Source organism: Lagopus muta, chromosome 3, assembly GCF_023343835.1.
Source record: "Lagopus muta isolate bLagMut1 chromosome 3, bLagMut1 primary, whole genome shotgun sequence".
NCBI lineage: Eukaryota > Metazoa > Chordata > Aves > Galliformes > Phasianidae > Lagopus > Lagopus muta.
In genome coordinates this window covers 838,156-856,717 of record NC_064435.1, presented here as the reverse complement: position 1 = coordinate 856,717, position 18,562 = coordinate 838,156, and the positions used below count along the sequence as shown (strand labels likewise).

The window sequence follows — 18,562 nt, the reverse complement described above, 5'->3', positions numbered from 1 at the left end:
GACACAGAATGGAATGGAAACAAGGAGCCATGGGACAACCTGACACAGAAAGGAATGGAAACAAGGAGCCATGGGACAACCTGACACAGAATGGAAACAAGGAGCCATGGGACAACCTGACATAAAGGAATGGAAACAAGGAGCCATGGGACAACCTGACACAAAGGAATGGAAACAAGGAGCCATGGGACAACCTGACACAGAAAGGAATGGAAACAAGGAGCCATGGGACAACCTGACACAAAGGAATGGAAACAAGGAGCCATGGGACAACCTGACACAGAATGGAAACAAGGAGCCATGGGACAACCTGACACAGAATGGAAACAAGGAGCCATGGGACAACCTGACACAGAATGGAATGGAAACAAGGAGCCATGGGACAACCTGACACAGAAAGGAATGGAAACAAGGAGCCATGGGACAACCTGACACAGAAAGGAATGGAAACAAGGAGCCATGGGACAACCTGACATAAAGGAATGGAAACAAGGAGCCATGGGACAACCTGACACAAAGGAATGGAAACAAGGAGCCATGGGACAACCTGACATAAAGGAATGGAAACAAGGAGCCATGGGACAACCTGACACAGAAAGGAATGGAAACAAGGAGCCATGGGAAAACCTGACACAGAAAGGAATGGAAACAAGGAGCCATGGGACAACCTGACACAGAAAGGAATGGAAACAAGGAGCCATGGGACAACCTGACACAAAGGAATGGAAACAAGGAGCCATGGGACAACCTGACACAGAAAGGAATGGAAACAAGGAGCCATGGGACAACCTGACACAGAAAGGAATGGAAACAAGGAGCCATGGGACAACCTGACACAGAAAGGAATGGAAACAAGGAGCCATGGGACAACCTGACACAGAATGGAAACAAGGAGCCATGGGACAACCTGACACAGAAAGGAAACAAGGAGCCATGGGACAACCTGACATAAAGGAATGGAAACAAGGAGCCATGGGACAACCTGACACAAAGGAATGGAAACAAGGAGCCATGGGACAACCTGACACAGAATGGAAACAAGGAGCCATGGGACAACCTGACACAGAAAGGAAACAAGGAGCCATGGGACAACCTGACATAAAGGAATGGAAACAAGGAGCCATGGGACAACCTGACACAAAGGAATGGAAACAAGGAGCCATGGGACAACCTGACACAGAAAGGAAACAAGGAGCCATGGGACAACCTGAAACAGAATGGAAACAAGGAGCCATGGGACAACCTGACACAGAATGGAAACAAGGAGCCATGGGACAACCTGACACAGAAAGGAATGGAAACAAGGAGCCATGGGACAACCTGACATAAAGGAATGGAAACAAGGAGCCATGGGACAACCTGACACAAAGGAATGGAAACAAGGAGCCATGGGACAACCTGACATAAAGGAATGGAAACAAGGAGCCATGGGACAACCTGACACAGAAAGGAATGGAAACAAGGAGCCATGGGACAACCTGACACAGAAAGGAATGGAAACAAGGAGCCATGGGACAACCTGACACAGAAAGGAATGGAAACAAGGAGCCATGGGACAACCTGACACAGAATGGAAACAAGGAGCCATGGGACAACCTGACACAAAGGAATGGGAAACAAGGAGCCATGGGACAACCTGACACAAAGGAATGGAAACAAGGAGCCATGGGACAACCTGACACAGAATGGAAACAAGGAGCCATGGGACAACCTGACACAGAATGGAAACAAGGAGCCATGGGACAACCTGACACAGAAAGGAATGGAAACAAGGAGCCATGGGACAACCTGACACAAAGGAATGGAAACAAGGAGCCATGGGACAACCTGACACAGAAAGGAATGGAAACAAGGAGCCATGGGACAACCTGACACAGAATGGAAACAAGGAGCCATGGGACAACCTGACATAAAGGAATGGAAACAAGGAGCCATGGGACAACCTGACACAGAATGGAAACAAGGAGCCATGGGACAACCTGACACAGAATGGAAACAAGGAGCCATGGGACAACCTGACACAGAAAGGAATGGAAACAAGGAGCCATGGGACAACCTGACATAAAGGAATGGAAACAAGGAGCCATGGGACAACCTGACACAGAATGGAAACAAGGAGCCATGGGACAACCTGACATAAAGGAATGGAAACAAGGAGCCATGGGACAACCTGACACAGAATGGAAACAAGGAGCCATGGGACAACCTGACATAAAGGAATGGAAACAAGGAGCCATGGGACAACCTGACACAGAATGGAAACAAGGAGCCATGGGACAACCTGACACAGAAAGGAATGGAAACAAGGAGCCATGGGACAACCTGACACAGAAAGGAATGGAAACAAGGAGCCATGGGACAACCTGACATAGAATGGAAACAAGGAGCCATGGGACAACCTGACACAGAATGGAAACAAGGAGCCATGGGACAACCTGACACAGAATGGAAACAAGGAGCCATGGGACAACCTGACACAGAATGGAAACAAGGAGCCATGGGACAACCTGACATAAAGGAATGGAAACAAGGAGCCATGGGACAACCTGACACAGAAAGGAATGGGAAACCCAACACCAGGAGCCATGGGACAACCCAACACGTGGCAACGCAGCGCTCAGATTCCACCCCATTGCAGCCGCCCCACGCAGCCCCTCATTGCCGCCCCACGGATCAGGGATGGATCCTCCTCCCCACCCCCCTCACAGCACAGAGATGCGGAGCCGCTGCCCCCCATCACCACTGCATCCTCCCCAAAGCTGTCGCAAAGGGGACGGTGGTTATGAGCAGCTCAGAGCTGGCCTCGATCACCTCCACCCCTCATTGCCCACCATGGGGCTCAGCGCCCACCCCCAAGGGGGCTCCTGAGCGTGGGGCTGCCAAGAGGGGAGGAAATGTAGCCTGTACCCTTCCTCATTGTACCCTGAGTAAGTGTGCAGATGGCACCAAGTTGGGAGGCCCTGCAGAGGGATCGAGGTAAGCTGGATCGCTGGGCTGAGATGGATGGGATGAGGTTTAACAAGGCCAAGTGTCGGGTTCTGCACTTTGGCCACAACAACCCCAGGCAGCCCCATTACAACCCCACTACAGGCTTGGGGATGAGTGGTTGGATGAGTGTGAAGAGGAAAGGGACCTTGGGGTGTTGGTTGATGCTCGGCTGAACAGGAGCCCACAGTGTGCCCAAGTGGCCAAGAGGGCCAACGGCATCCTGGCCTGCATCAGAAACAGTGCTGCCAGCAGGAGCAGGGAGGTGAGCATCCATCCCCTGTACTCAGCACTGGTGAGGCCGCACCTCGAGTGCGGTGTTCAGTTTTGGGTCCCTCACTGCAAGAAAGACATTGAGGCCCTGGAACGTGTTCAAAGGAGGGCAATGAAATGGTGAGGGGTCTGGAGCACAGGGCTGTGAGGAGAGGCTGAAGGAGCTGGGAATGTTCAGGGTGAGAAGAGGAGCTCAGGGCAGAGCTCACTGCACTGTACAACCTCCTGAAGGCAGGTTGTGGTGCAAAAGGGCCTGGCCTCTTCTCATAGGCAAACAGTAGGACCCGAGGAAACGGCAAGAAGTTGTAGCAGAGGAGGTTTAGGTTGGATATTAGGAGAAACTTCTTCTCTCAGAGGGTGGCCAGGCCCTGCAATGGCTGCACAGGGAGGTGGTGGAGTCGCCATCCCTGGTTGTGTTCAAGAGGCGCCTGGATGAGGAGCTGCGTGATGTGGTTTAGTGCTGGTGGCACTGATAGCAACGGGAGGGGGGTTGGACTGGCTGATCTTGCAGGTCGTTTCCAACCTTGTGATTCTGTGATATTGGGAAGGAAACGGCGGCATTCCTGCCCTCCTGAGCCCCGATGCTCCGTGCGCAAGCGGCTCAGTCTGTACCCGCAGTCCTGCCCACATTGCGGGGCTGAGAGCCTCACATCGCTGCCCCCAACCTCCCCAGGGAGCCCAGCCCCCCTTTGTAGGGCTGCATCGGAGCCCAGGGGCGGCCGGCGGAGCCGCTGAGCGCGTGGGGCCGGATGGCGGGCATGGGGCCCAGGGCCGATGGGGACGGGATGGGACGGGGCGTCCGGATGGGTTAGCAGAACTCGTAGGACGCGTGGATGAAGTCATCCAGGGAACCCGAGCCCAAGACGCAGCGCGCAGCCGAGCCATCCTCAATCCTTCCCTTTTCCAAGCGGGATCCCGGCACGAGAGAGGAAAAAAAAAGAGAAAGAAGAGAAGGTTCCGTCAGTGGCTGAGCAGGGAGGGGGAGCCATGGGAGGAATGGGGTCATGGGACGCGATTTTGGGTCCATGGGAGGACCCAACATGAAGAGGAATGGGAGAACCCAATGTGGGGCAATGGGAAACCCTATGGGGGGCAATGGGAAACCCTATGTGAAGAGGAATGGGAGAACCCCATGTGGGGCAATGGGAGAACCCAATGTGGGGCAATGGGAAACCCTATGGGGGGCAATGGGAAACCCTATGTGAAGAGGAATGGGAGAATCCAATGTGGGGCAATGGGGAAACCCAACGTGAAGAGGAATGGGAGAATCCTATGTGGGGCAATGGGAGAAATGGGGTCATGGGACCCCAAAGCGCGTCCCTATGTGGGGCAGGGGCTCCGTCGGAGCCCCACAGCTCTTCTTCCAGAGCTCCCAGCACGGCCAGACGTCCCTATCACAGAATCACAGAATCACAGAATCACCCGGGTTGGAAGGGACCCCAAGGATCATGGAGTTCCAACCCCCCTGCCTGGCAGGGCCACCAAACATCCACATTCAGATCTATGTGTCCCTATGTGTCCCTACCTGTCCCTATGTGTCCCTACGTGTCTCTATATGTCCCAATGTGTCCCTGTATGTCCCTAAGTGTCCCCATGTGTCTCTATGTGTCCCTATCTGTCCCTATGTGTCACTGTATGTCCCTATGTGTCCCTACATGTCCCTATGTGTCCCTACGTGTCCCTATATGTCTCTGTATGTCCCTATGTCTCCATATCTGTCCCTATGTGTCCCTACGTGTCTCTATATGTCCCAATGTGTCCCTGTATGTCCCTAAGTGTCCCTATGTCTCCCTATCTGTCCCTATGTGTCCCTATGTGTCTCTGTATGTCCCTATGTGTCCCTACGTGTCCCTATGTGTCTCTATCTGTCCCTATGTGTCCCTACATGTCTCTATATGTCCCAATGTGTCCCTGTATGTCCCTAAGTGTCCCCATGTGTCTCTATGTGTCCCTATCTGTCCCTACATGTCCCTACGTGTCCCTATGTGTCCCTATATGTCTCTGTGTGTCCCTATGTCTCCCTATGTGTCCCTATGTGTCCCTATGTGTCTCTGTATGTCCCTATGTGTCCCTACATGTCCCTATGTGTCCCTATGTGTCTGTATGTGTCCCTAAATGTCCCTATGTGTCACTATGTGTCCTTACGTGTCTCTCTGTGTCCCTATGTGTCCCTGTATGTCCCTATCTGTCCCTATGTGTCTCTATATGTCCCCAGGTGTCCCCTAAACGTCCCTATGTGTCCCTAAGTGTCTCTATATGTCCCTATGTGTCCCTATCTGTCCCTACATGTCCCTATGTGGCCCTATCTGTCTCTATCTGTCCCTAAGTGTCCCTATGTGTCTCTATATGTCCCTATGTGTCCCTATGTCTCCCTATCTGTCCCTATGTGTCTCTGTATGTCCCTATCACAGAATCATACAGAATCACAGAATCACCCGGGTTGGAAGGGACCCCAAGGATCACATAGTTCCAACCCCCTGCCTGGCAGGGCCACCAAACATCCACATTCAGATCTATGTGTCCCTATGTGTCCCTACCTGTCCCTACCTGTCCCTATGTGTCTCTATCTGTCCCTAACTGTCCCTATGTGTCCCTACGTGTCTCTATATGTCCCAATGTGTCCCTGTATGTCCCTAAGTGTCCCCATGTGTCTCTATGTGTCCCTATCTGTCCCTATGTGTCTCTGTATGTCCCTACGTGTCCCTACGTGTCTCTGTATGTCCCTATGTCTCCCTATCTGTCCCTATGTGTCTCTGTATGTCCCTATGTGTCCCTACATGTCCCTATGTGTCCCTATGTGTCTCTGTATGTCCCTATGTCTCCCTATCTGTCCCTATGTGTCCCTATGTGTCTCTGTATGTCCCCATGTGTCCCTACATGTCCCCATGTGTCCCTATGTGTCTGTACATGTCCCTAAATGCCCCTAAATGTCCCTATGTGTCACTATGTGTCCTTACGTGTCCCTATGTGTCCCTGTATGTCCCTATCTGTCCCTATCTGTCCCTATGTGTCTCTATATGTCTCTGTATGTCCCTATGTCTCCCTATCTGTCCCTATGTGTCCCTACATGTCCCTATCACAGAATCACAGAATCACCCGGGTTGGAAGGGACCCCAAGGATCATGCAGTTCCAACCCCCCTGCCTGGCAGGGCCACCAAACATCCACATTCAGATCTATGTGTCCCTATGTGTCCCTACCTGTCCCTATGTGTCCCTAACTGTCCCTATGTGTCCCTACGTGTCTCTATGTGTCCCTACGTGTCTCTATATGTCCCTATGTGTCCCTGTATGTCCCTAAGTGTCCCCATGTGTCCCTATCTGTCCCTATGTGTCACTGTATGTCCCTATCTGTCCCTACATGTCCCTATGTGTCCCTATATGTCTCTGTATGTCCCTATGTCTCCCTATCTGTCCCTGTGTCCCTATGTGTCTCTGTATGTCCCTATGTGTCCCTATATGTCTCTGTATGTCCCTATGTGTCCCTACGTGTCCCTATGTGTCCCTATGTGTCTGTATATGTCCCTAAATGTCCCTATGTGTCACTATGTGTCCTTACGTGTCCCTATCTGTCCCTATCTGTCCCTATATGTCTCTGTATGTCCCTATGTCTCCCTATCTGTCCCTATGTGTCCCTACATGTCCCTGTCACAGAATCACAGAATCACAGAATCACCCGGGTTGGAAGGGACCCCAAGGATCATGCAGTTCCAACCCCCCTGCCTGGCAGGGCCACCAAACATCCACATTCAGATCTATGTGTCCCTATGTGTCCCTACCTGTCCCTATGTGTCCCTACCTGTCCCTATGTGTCCCTAACTGTCCCTATGTGTCCCTACGTGTCTCTATGTGTCCCTACGTGTCTCTATATGTCCCAATGTGTCCCTGTATGTCCCTAAGTATCCCCATGTGTCTCTATGTGTCCCTATCTGTCCCTATGTGTCCCTACGTGTCTCTGTATGTCCCTATGTCTCCCTATCTGTCCCTATGTGTCTCTGTATGTCCCTATCTGTCCCTACATGTCCCTACGTGTCCCTATGTGTCCCTGTATGTCTCTGTATGTCCCTATGTGTCCCTATGTGTCTCTGTATGTCCCTATGTGTCCCTACATGTCCCTATGTGTCCCTACCTGTCTCTGTATGTCCCTATGTGTCCCTATGTGTCTCTGTATGTCCCTATGTGTCCCTACATGTCCCTATGTGTCCCTACCTGTCTCTGTATGTCCCTATGTGTCCCTATGTGTCTCTGTATGTCCCTATGTGTCCCTACATGTCCCTATGTGTCCCTACCTGTCTCTGTATGTCCCTATGTGTCCCTATGTGTCTCTGTATGTCCCTATGTGTCCCTACATGTCCCTATGTGTCCCTACCTGTCTCTGTATGTCCCTATGTGTCCCTATGTGTCTCTGTATGTCCCTATGTGTCCCTACATGTCCCTATGTGTCCCTACCTGTCTCTGTATGTCCCTATGTGTCCCTACATGTCCCTATCACAGAATCACAGAATCACCTGGGTTGGAAGGGACCCCAAGGATCATGTAGTTCCAACCCCCCTGCCTGGCAGGGCCACCAAACATCCACATTCAGATCTATGTGTCCCTATGTGTCCCTACCTGTCCCTATGTGTCCCTACGTGTCTCTATATGTCCCAATGTGTCCCTGTATGTCCCTAAGTGTCCCCATGTGTCTCTATGTGTCCCTATCTGTCCCTATGTGTCCCTATGTGTCTCTGTATGTCCCTACGTGTCCCTACGTGTCTCTGTATGTCCCTATGTCTCCCTATCTGTCCCTATGTGTCCCTACGTGTCTCTGTATGTCCCTATGTCTCCCTATCTGTCCCTATGTGTCTCTGTATGTCCCTATCTGTCCCTACATGTCCCTACATGTCCCTATGTGTCCCTGTATGTCTCTGTATGTCCCTATGTGTCCCTATGTGTCTCTGTATGTCCCTATGTGTCCCTACATGTCCCTATGTGTCCCTACCTGTCTCTGTATGTCCCTATGTGTCCCTACATGTCCCTATCTGTCCCTATCTGTCCCTATGTGTCTCTATATGTCTCTGTATGTCCCTATGTCTCCCTATCTGTCCCTATGTGTCCCTACATGTCCCTATCACAGAATCCCAGAATCACAGAATCACCCGGGTTGGAAGGGACCCCAAGGATCATGCAGTTCCAACCCCCCTGCCTGGCAGGGCCACCAAACATCCACATTCAGATCAGGTTGCCCAGGACCCCGTCCAACCTGGCCTTAAACACGTCCAAGGACGGGGCATCCACAACCTCCCTGGGCAGAGGTCATGGGGGCATTGGATGCTATAGGATCCCATAGGTGACCCCCACTGCCATGGGGTCCCCAAACCCCACTGTGGATGGGTGCTCTAGGATCCCATGGGTGCCTCCCACTGCCATGGGGTGCCCTGTATCCCATGGGGTCCCCTGTATCCCACAGAGATGGATGCTCTAGGATCCCATAGGGGTCACTGGGTGCCATGGGGTCCCCTGTATCCCACTGGGATGGATGCTCTAGGATCCCATAGGGGTCACTGGGTGCCATGGGGTCCCCTGTATCCCACTGGGATGGATGCTCTAGGATCCCATAGGGGTCACTGGGTGCCATGGGGTCCCCTGTATCCCACTGGGATGGATGCTCTAGGATCCCATAGGGGTCACTGGGTGCCATGGGGTCCCCTGTATCCCACTGGGATGGATGCTCTAGGATCCCATAGGGGTCACTGGGTGCCATGGGGTCCCCTGTATCCCACAGAGACGGATGCTCTAGGATCCCATAGGGGGCACTGGGTGCCATAGGGTGCTATGGGGTCCTGCCTGGGGATGAGTGCTCTAGGATCCCATAGGGGGCACTGGGTGCCATGGGGTCCCCTGTATCCCACTGGGATGGATGCTCTAGGATCTCATAGGGGTCACTGGGTGCCATGGGGTCCCCTGTATCCCACAGAGATGGATGCTCTAGGATCCCATAGGGGGCACTGGGTGCCATGGGGTGCTATGGGGTCCTGCCTGGGGATGGGTGCTCTAGGATCCCATAGGTGCCCCCCACCACCATGGGGTGCCCTGTATCCCAACAGGATGGATCCTATAGCATCCCATAGGTGCCATTGGGTGCCATGGGGTCCCATGACATTAGGGTTAGAACTTCCCCCTAACATCCAACCGAAATCTTCCCTCCTTCAACTTGGATCCATTTCCCCTCGTCCTGCTGTTGTCAGCCCTTGTGAAGAGTTGACTCCCCTCCTGGCTGTAGGTTCCCTTCAGGTATTGATAGGCTGCAATGAGGTCACCCCGCAGCCTTCTCTTCTCCAGGCTGAACAAAGCCCAACTCCCTCAGCCTGTCCTCATAGGGGAGCTGCTCCAACAGCCCCCCTCAGTGCCCCCCATTCCCCTCACTGCCCCCTATAACGACCCCATTGCCCCCAAGCCCCCCTCATTGCCCCCCATTCCCCTCACTGCCCCCTATAACGACCCCATTCCCCCCTCATTGCCCCCTATAACGAACCCAGTGCCCCCCAGCCCCCCTCATTGCCCCCCATTCCCCTCACTGCCCCCTATAACGACCCCATCCCCCCTTACTGCCCCCTATAATGACCCCAACACCCCCTCATCCCCCATACCGACCCCATTCCCCCCTCACTGCCCCCTATAACGACCCCATTGCCCCCCAGCCCCCCTCATTGCCCCCCATTCCCCTCACTGCCCCCTATAACGACCCCATTCCCCCCTCACTGCCCCCTATAACGACCCCATCCCCCCTCATTGCCCCCTATAATGACCCCATTGCCCCCCCATTGCCCCCCAACCCCCCATACCCACCCCATTCCCCCCTCACTGCCCCCTATAACGACCCCAGTGCCCCCCAGCCCCCCTCATTGCCCCCCATTCCCCTCACTTCCCCCCTATAACGACCCCATTGCCCTCCTTCCCCCTCACTGCCACCTATAATGACCCCATTGCCCCCCCATTGCCCCCCACCCCCCCCATACCCACCCCATTCCCCCCCTCACCACCCCCTATAACCACCCTAATGCCCCCCCAGCCCCCTCATTGCCCCCTATAACGACCCCAGTGCCCCCCATCCCCCCTTATTGCCCCCTATACAGCCCCCTCATCATCTTAGTCACCCTCCTCTGGACCCTTTCCAAATCCCCCCATCCCCCATACCGACCCCATTCCCCCCTCACTGCCCCCTATAACGACCCCATTGCCCCCCAGCCCCCCTCATTGCCCCCCATTCCCCTCACTGCCCCCTATAACGACCCCATTGCCCCCTCACTGCCCCCTATAACGACCCCATTGCCCCCCAGCCCCCCTCATTGCCCCCCATTCCCCTCACTGCCCCCTATAACGACCCCATTGCCCCCTTACTGCCCCCTATAATGACCCCAACACCCCCTCATCCCCCATACCGACCCCATTCCCCTCACTGCCCCCTATAACGACCCCATCCCCCCTCACTGCCCCCTATAACGACCCCATTGCCCCCCAGCCCCCCTCATTGCCCCCCATTCCCCTCACTTCCCCCTATAACGACCCCATTCCCCTCTCACTGCCCCCTATAACGACCCCAGTGCCCCCCAGCCCCCCTCATTGCCCCCCATCCCCCCTCACTGCCCCCCATTCCCCTTACTGCCCCCTATAACGACCCCATTGCCCCCTCACTGCCCCCTATAACGACCCCATTGCCCCCCAGCCCCCCTCATTGCCCCCCATTCCCCTCACTGCCCCCTATAACAACCCCATCCCCCCTCACTGCCTCCTATAACGACCCCAGCCCCCCTCATTGCCCCCTATAACGACCCCATTGCCCCCCCATTGCCCCCCAACACCCCATACCCACCCCATTCCCCCCTCACTGCCCCCTATAACGACCTCAGTGCCCCCCAGCCCCCCTCATTGCCCCCCATTCCCCTCACTGCCCCCTATAACGACCCCATCCCCCCTCACTGCCCCCTATAATGACCCCATTCCCCCCTCACTGCCCCCTATAACGACCCCATTGCCCCCTTACTGCCCCCTATAATGACCCCAACACCCCTTCATCCCCCATACCGACCCCATTCCCCTCACAGCCCCCTATAACGACCCCATTGCCCCCCAGCCCCCCTCATTGCCCCCCATTCCCCTCACCGCCCCCTATAACCACTCTAATGCCCCCCCAGCCCCCTCATTGCCCCCTATAACGACCCCAGTGCCCCCCATCCCCCCTTATTGCCCGCTATAACGACCCCAGTGCCCCCCATCCCCCCTTATTGCCCCCTATACAGCCCCCTGATCATCTTAGTCGCCCTCCTCTGGACCCTTTCCAAATCCCCCCATCCCCCATACCGACCCCATTCCCCCCCTCACTGCCCCCTATAACGACCCCAGTGCCCCCCAGCCCCCCTCATTGCCCCCCATTCCCCTCACTTCCCCCTATAACGACCCCATTGCCCTCCTTCCCCCTCACTGCCACCTATAATGACCCCATTGCCCCCCCATTGCCCCCCACCCCCCCATACCCACCCCATTCCCCCCTCACCACCCCCTATAACCACCCTAATGCCCCCCCAGCCCCCTCATTGCCCCCTATAACGACCCCAGTGCCCCCCATCCCCCCTTATTGCCCCCTATACAGCCCCCTGATCATCTTAGTCGCCCTCCTCTGGACCCTTTCCAAATCCCCCCATCCCCCATACCGACCCCATTCCCCCCTCACTGCCCCCTATAACGACCCCATTGCCCCCCAGCCCCCCTCATTGCCCCCCCCATTCCCCTCACTGCCCCCTAAAACGACCCCATCCCCCCTCACTGCCCCCTATAACGACTCCATCCCCCCTCACTGCCACCTATAACGACCCCAGCCCCTCTCATTGTCCCCTATAACGACCCCATTGCCCCCCATTGCCCCCCAAGCCCCCATACCCACCCCATTCCCCCCTCACTGCCCCCTATAACGACCCCATTGCCCCCCAGCCCCCCTCATTGCCCCCCATTCCCCTCACTGCCCCCTATAACGACCCCATCCCCCCTCACTGCCCCCTATAACGACCCCATCCCCCCTCATTGCCCCCTATAACGACCCCATTGCCCCCCCATTGCCCCCCAACCCCCCATACCCACCCCATTCCCCCCTCACTGCCCCCTATAACGACCTCAGTGCCCCCCAGCCCCCCTCATTGCCCCCCATTCCCCTCACTTCCCCCTATAACGACCCCATTGCCCTCCTTCCCCCTCACTGCCCCCTATAACGACCCCATTGCCCTCCTTCCCCCTCACTGCCACCTATAACGACCCCATTCCCCCTCACTGCCACCTATAATGACCCCATTGCCCCCCAGCCCCCCTCATTGCCCCCCATTCCCCTCACTGCCCCCTATAACGACCCCATTCCCCCCTCACTGCCCCCTATAATGACCCCATTGCCCCCCCATTTCCCCCCAACCCCCCATACCCACCCCATTCCCCCCTCACTGCCCCCTATAACGACCCCAGTGCCCCCCAGCCCCCCTCATTGCCCCCCATTCCCCTCACTGCCCCCTATAACGACCCCATCCCCCCTCACTGCCCCCTATAACGACCCCAGCCCCCCTCATTGCCCCCTATAACGACCCCATTGCCCCCCCATTGCCCCCCAACCCCCCATACCCACCCCATTCCCCCCTCACTGCCCCCTATAACGACCCCATTGCCCCCCAGCCCCCCTCATTGCCCCCCATTCCCCTCACTGCCCCCTATAACGACCCCATCCCCCCTCACTGCCCCCTATATCGACCCCATCCCCCCCTCACTGCCACCTATAACGACCCCAGCCCCCCTCATTGCCCCCTATAACGACCCCATTGCCCCCCCATTGCCCCCCAACCCCCCATACCGACCCCATTCCCCCCTCACTGCCCCCTATAACGACCCCAGTGCCCCCCAGCCCCACTCATTGCCCCCCATTCCCCTCACTGCCCCCTATAACGACCCCATCCCCCCTCACTGCCCCCTATAACGACCCCATCCCCCCTCATTGCCCCCTATAACGACCCCATTGCCCCCCATTGCCCCCCAACCCCCCATACCCACCCCATTCCCCCCTCACTGCCCCCTATAACGACCCCATCCCCCCTCACTGCCCCCTATAACGACCCCATCCCCCCTCACTGACACCTATAACGACCCCAGCCCCCCTCATTGCCCCCTATAACGACCCCATTGCCCCCCCATTGCCCCCCAACCCCCCATACCCACCCCATTCCCCCCTCACTGCCCCCTATAACGACCCCAGTGCCCCCCAGCCCCCCTCATTGCCCCCCATTCCCCTCACTTCCCCCTATAACGACCCCATTGCCCTCCTTCCCCCTCACTGCCACCTCTAACGACCCCATTGCCCCCCCATTGCCCCCCACCCCCCCATACCCACCCCATTCCCCCCTCACCACCCCCTATAACCACCCTAATGCCCCCCCAGCCCCCTCATTGCCCCCTATAACGACCCCAGTGCCCCCCATCCCCCCTTATTGCCCCCTATACAGCCCCCTCATCATCTTAGTCGCCCTCCTCTGGACCCTTTCCACAATCTCAATGTCTTTCTTGTACTGAGGGCTCCACACCTGGACACAGGACTCCAGATGGGGCCTCACAAGAGCCGAGTAGAGAGGGACGATCACCTCCCTGTCCCTGCTGGCCACCCCTCTCCTGATGGAGCCCAGGATCCCATTTGCCTTTCGAGCTGCGCACTGCTGGCTCATGTTCAGTCTCTCGTCCATCAGGACCCCCAGGTCCTTCTCTGCCGAGCTGCTCTCCAGTCCCACTCCTCCCAGCCTCTACAGGTGCCTGGGGTTCCTCTGGCCCAAATGCAAACCTCATTGAACCTCATCAGGTTCACCCGAGCCCAGCCCTGCAGCCTGTTGAGGTCCCTCTGAATGGCATGCACTCAATTCCCTCATCGATGTCATTGATAAAGATGGGCCTGTCCTCTTCAATATCTGTATTGATGACCTGGATGAGGGCATCGAGTGCAGCCTTGGTGCATTCGCAAATGGCACCAAATGGGCTGGAAGCGTGGATCTGCCTGGGGGTAGCGAGGCCCTACAGAGGGATCTGGACAGGCTGGAGAGCTGGGCTGGAGCCAATGGGATGAGGTTCAACAAGGCCAAATGCTGGGTCCTGCACTTGGGCTACAACAACCCCAGGCGACGCTGCAGGCTTGGGGCGGTGTGGCTGGAGGACGGCGTAGAGGAAATGGAGCTGGGGGTATGGATGGATGCTGGGCTGAACAGGAGCCAGCAGTGTGCCCAGGTGGCCAGGAAGGGCAATGGCAGCCTGGCCTGCATCAGAAATGGCCAGCAGGAGCAGGGAGGTGAGCATCCATCCCCTGTATTCAGCACTGGTGAGGCCGCACCTCGAGTGCTGTGTTCAGTTTTGGGCCCCTCACTGCAAGAAAGATATTGAGGCCCTGGAACGTGTTCAAAGGAGGGCAATGAAATGGTGAGGGGTCTGGAGCACAGGGCTGGTGAGGAGAGGCTGAAGGAGCTGGGAATGTTCAGTGTGAGAAGAGGAGCTCAGGGGAGACCTCATTGCTCTCTATGGCTGCATGAAGGGAGGTTGTAGTGAGCTGGGGGTCGGCCTCTGCTCTGGTGTCATCAGTGATAGGAGCAGGGGGAATGGCTTCAAGCTACGGCAGGGGAGATTCAGGCTGGACATGAGGAAGTTTTACTGTTCAGAAAGGGTGGTCAGGCACTGCAATGGATGCCCAGGGAGGTGGTGGAATCACCGAGCCTGGGGGTGTTGAAGGAAAGACTGGATGTTGTGTTGAGGGACGTGGTTCAGTGGGAGCTATTGGGAATAGGTGAACGGTTGGACTGGATGAGCTTTGAGGTCTTTTCCAACCTTGGTGATTCTATGATTCTATGATTCTATGATTCTAAGATGTTAAAGGTCCCAAGACAGACCCTTGGGGGACACCGCTTGTTACCGGCCTCCACCTGGACACGGAGCCATTGACCACCACCCTCTGTCTGCGGCCTTTCAACCTCATCCATCATCCATCGGCTCGTCCACCCATCAAATCCACTTCCCTCCAATTTGGAGATGAGGATGTGGTGGGGCACCATGTCAAAGGCCTTGCTCAGCTCCAGCTAAATGACATCGGTCGCCTTCCCTTCATCCACCAATGCCGCCGCTCCATCATAGAAGGCCACAAGATGAGTTAGGCATGACCTTCCTTTGGTGAAGCCGTGCTGTCTCGGATCACATGCTCATTCTTTATGTGACCCAGCATGTTGTCCAGGAGGATCTGTTCCATCATCTTCCCAGGCACGGAGGTGAGACTCACCGGCCTGTAGTTCCCCGGCTCCTCCCTGCTCCCCTTCTTGTATATGGATAATATGATGGAGAGCGGCTCGGCAACCACCTCAGCCAGCTCCTTCAGGACCCTGGGATGCAGCCATCCGGCCCCATAGACTTGTATTCATTCAGTCTAAGGAGGCACTCTCTGCCCTTACAGTGGGGAGGGATTTACCTCCTTGGTCCCCACATGGAGGTTTGGGGATGCAGGGCTCAGGGACGTGAAAAAGACCAGAATCCTGGCCACCAGTGAAGACCGAGGTGAAGAACTCATTCAGCACCTCAGCTTTCTCTTCATCTGTTGAAGCCAGTTCTCCTTTTAAATTAACCCAAGTAGGTACGCCCGTTTTGGCCTGTCTCTTCTGGCCAATGTACCTGTAGAAGGTTTTCTTACTGTTTTTCACGTCCCTTGCCAAGTTCAGTTCTGCCTGCGCCTTGGCTTCCCTCATCCCACGTCTGCAAGTCCGGACGGCATTCCTGTCCTCTTCCCAGGTGACACAGCCTTGTTTCCAGAGCTTGTGCACCCCTTTCTTTGCCCTCAGTTCTCTCAGCAGCTCCTTGCTGAGCCATGCTGGTTTCCTACCTCGCCTGCCCACTTTCTTATTCAGAGGAATGGAGACCTCTTGTGCTTCCAGGAGGGCATCTCTGAAGAGCCGCCAGCTCTCCTCAACATCCTTGTCTTTATTCCCTCAAATAAATCTTTATTCCCTCAAATTCCCTCCCTTTATTCACTCAATTCCCTCATGGATGTCATTAATAAAGATGTTAAAGGTCCCAAGACAGACCCTTGGGGGACACCGCTTGTTACCAGCCTCCACCTGGACACGGAGCCATTGACCACCACCCTCTGTCTGCGGCCTTTCAACCTCATCCATCATCCATCGGCTCGTCCACCCATCAAATCCACTTCCCTCCAATTTGGAGATGAGGATGTGGTGGGGCACCATGTCAAAGGCCTTGCTCAGCTCCAGCTAAATGACATCGGTCGCCTTCCCTTCGTCCACCAATGCCATCACTCCATCATAGAAGGCCACAAGATGAGTTAGGCACGACCTTCCTTTGGTGAAGCCGTGCTGGCTGTCTCGGATCCCATGCTCATTCTTTATGTGACCAAGCATGTTGTCCAGGAGGATCTGTTCCATCATCTTCCCAGGCACGGAGGTGAGACTCACCGGCCTGTAGTTCCCCGGCTCCTCCCTGCTCCCCTTCTTGTATATGGATAATATGATGGAGAGCGGCTCGGCAACCACCTCAGCCAGCTCCTTCAGGACCCTGGGATGCAGCCATCCGGCCCCATAGACTTGTATTCATTCAGTCTAAGGAGGCACTCTCGGACTTGCTCTGCCCTTACAGTGGGGAGGGATTTACCTCCTTGGTCCCCACATAGAGGTTTGGGGATGCAGGGCTCAGGGATGTGAAAAAGACCAGAATCCTGGCCACCAGTGAAGACCGAGGTGAAGAACTCACAATCACAGAATCACAATCACAGAACTGTAGGGGTTGGAAGGGACCTCCAGAGATCATGGAGTCCAACCCCCTGCCAATGCAGGTTCCCTACAGCAGGTCGCACAGGTCGGCATCCAGGCAGGTCTGGAACATCTGCAGAGCAGGAGACTCCATCACCTCCCTGGGCAGCCTGTTCCAGTGAACAGTGGGACCATAGAGACACATTGGGACCCATAGAGACACATTGGGACCCATAGGGACACGCTGGGACCCATAGAGACACGTTGGGACCCATAGAGACACATTGGGACCCATAGAGACACATTGGGACCCATAGGGACACGTTGGGACCCATAGAGACACGCTGGGACCCATAGAGACACGTTGGGACCCATAGAGACACATTGGGACCCATAGGGACACGCTGGGACCCATAGAGACACGTTGGGACCCATAGAGACACGTTGGGACCCATAGAGACACAGTGGGACCCATAGAGACACGTTGGGACCCATAGAGACACATTGGGACCCACAGAGACACGTTGGGACCCATAGAGACACGATGGGACCCATAGGGACACGTTGGGACCCATAGAGACACGTTGGGACCCATAGAGACACATTGGGACCCATAGGGACACGTTGGAACCCATAGAGACACATTGGGACCCATAGAGACACGATGGGACCCACAGAGACACGTTGGGACCCATAGAGACACGATGGGACACATAGGGACACGTTGGGACCCATAGAGACACGATGGGACCCATAGAGACACGTTGGGACCCATAGAGACACATTGGGACCCATAGAGACACGATGGGACCCACAGAGACACGTTGGGACCCATAGAGACACGATGGGACCCACAGAGACACGATGGGACCCATAGAGACACGTTGGGACCCATAGGGACACGTTGGGACCCATAGACACACACTGGGACCCATAGAGACACATTGGGACCCATAGAGACACATTGGGACCCATAGAGACACGATGGGACCCACAGAGACACGTTGGGAGCCATAGGGACACGTTGGGACCCATAGGGACACGTTGGGACCCATAGAGACACATTGGGACCCATAGAGACACATTGGGACTCATAGAGACACATTGGGACTCATAGAGACACAATGGGACACAGAGACACGTTGGGACCCATAGAGACACGATGGGACCCATAGAGACACATTGGGACCCATAGAGACACGTTGGGACCCATAGAGACACGTTGGGACCCATAGAGACCCATAGAGACACATTGGGACCCATAGAGACACGTTGGGACCCATAGAGACCCATAGAGACACATTGGGACCCATAGAAACACGTTGGGACCCATAGAAACACGTTGGGACCCATAGACTCCCCCCCCTCCCTGGCAGCCTGTTCCAGTGCTCCATCACCTCACTGTACAGAAGTTCTTGTGCACATTGGTGCACAACTTCCTATGCTGCAGTTTCTGGCCGTTTCCCCTCGTCCTGTCTCCACTCCCCACTGAAAACAGTCCATCCTCGCCATGCTG

General features: G+C 55.8%; 1 protein-coding gene across 1 annotated transcript in view; it reads right to left on the bottom strand.

Moving 5' to 3' along the window:
• LOC125690808 (plectin-like) overlaps positions 1-5,386 on the bottom strand; it is a 31,705-nt gene extending 26,319 nt beyond the window's left edge. The window contains 4 exon segments of the mRNA XM_048939527.1: positions 4-586; positions 628-1,243; positions 1,789-1,827; positions 2,472-5,386. Of these exon segments, the coding sequence (XP_048795484.1) occupies positions 4-586; positions 628-1,243; positions 1,789-1,827; positions 2,472-2,587 (1,354 nt within the window). The 5' untranslated portion in view covers positions 2,588-5,386.
• Positions 5,387-18,562: the final 13,176 nt, after the last annotated feature.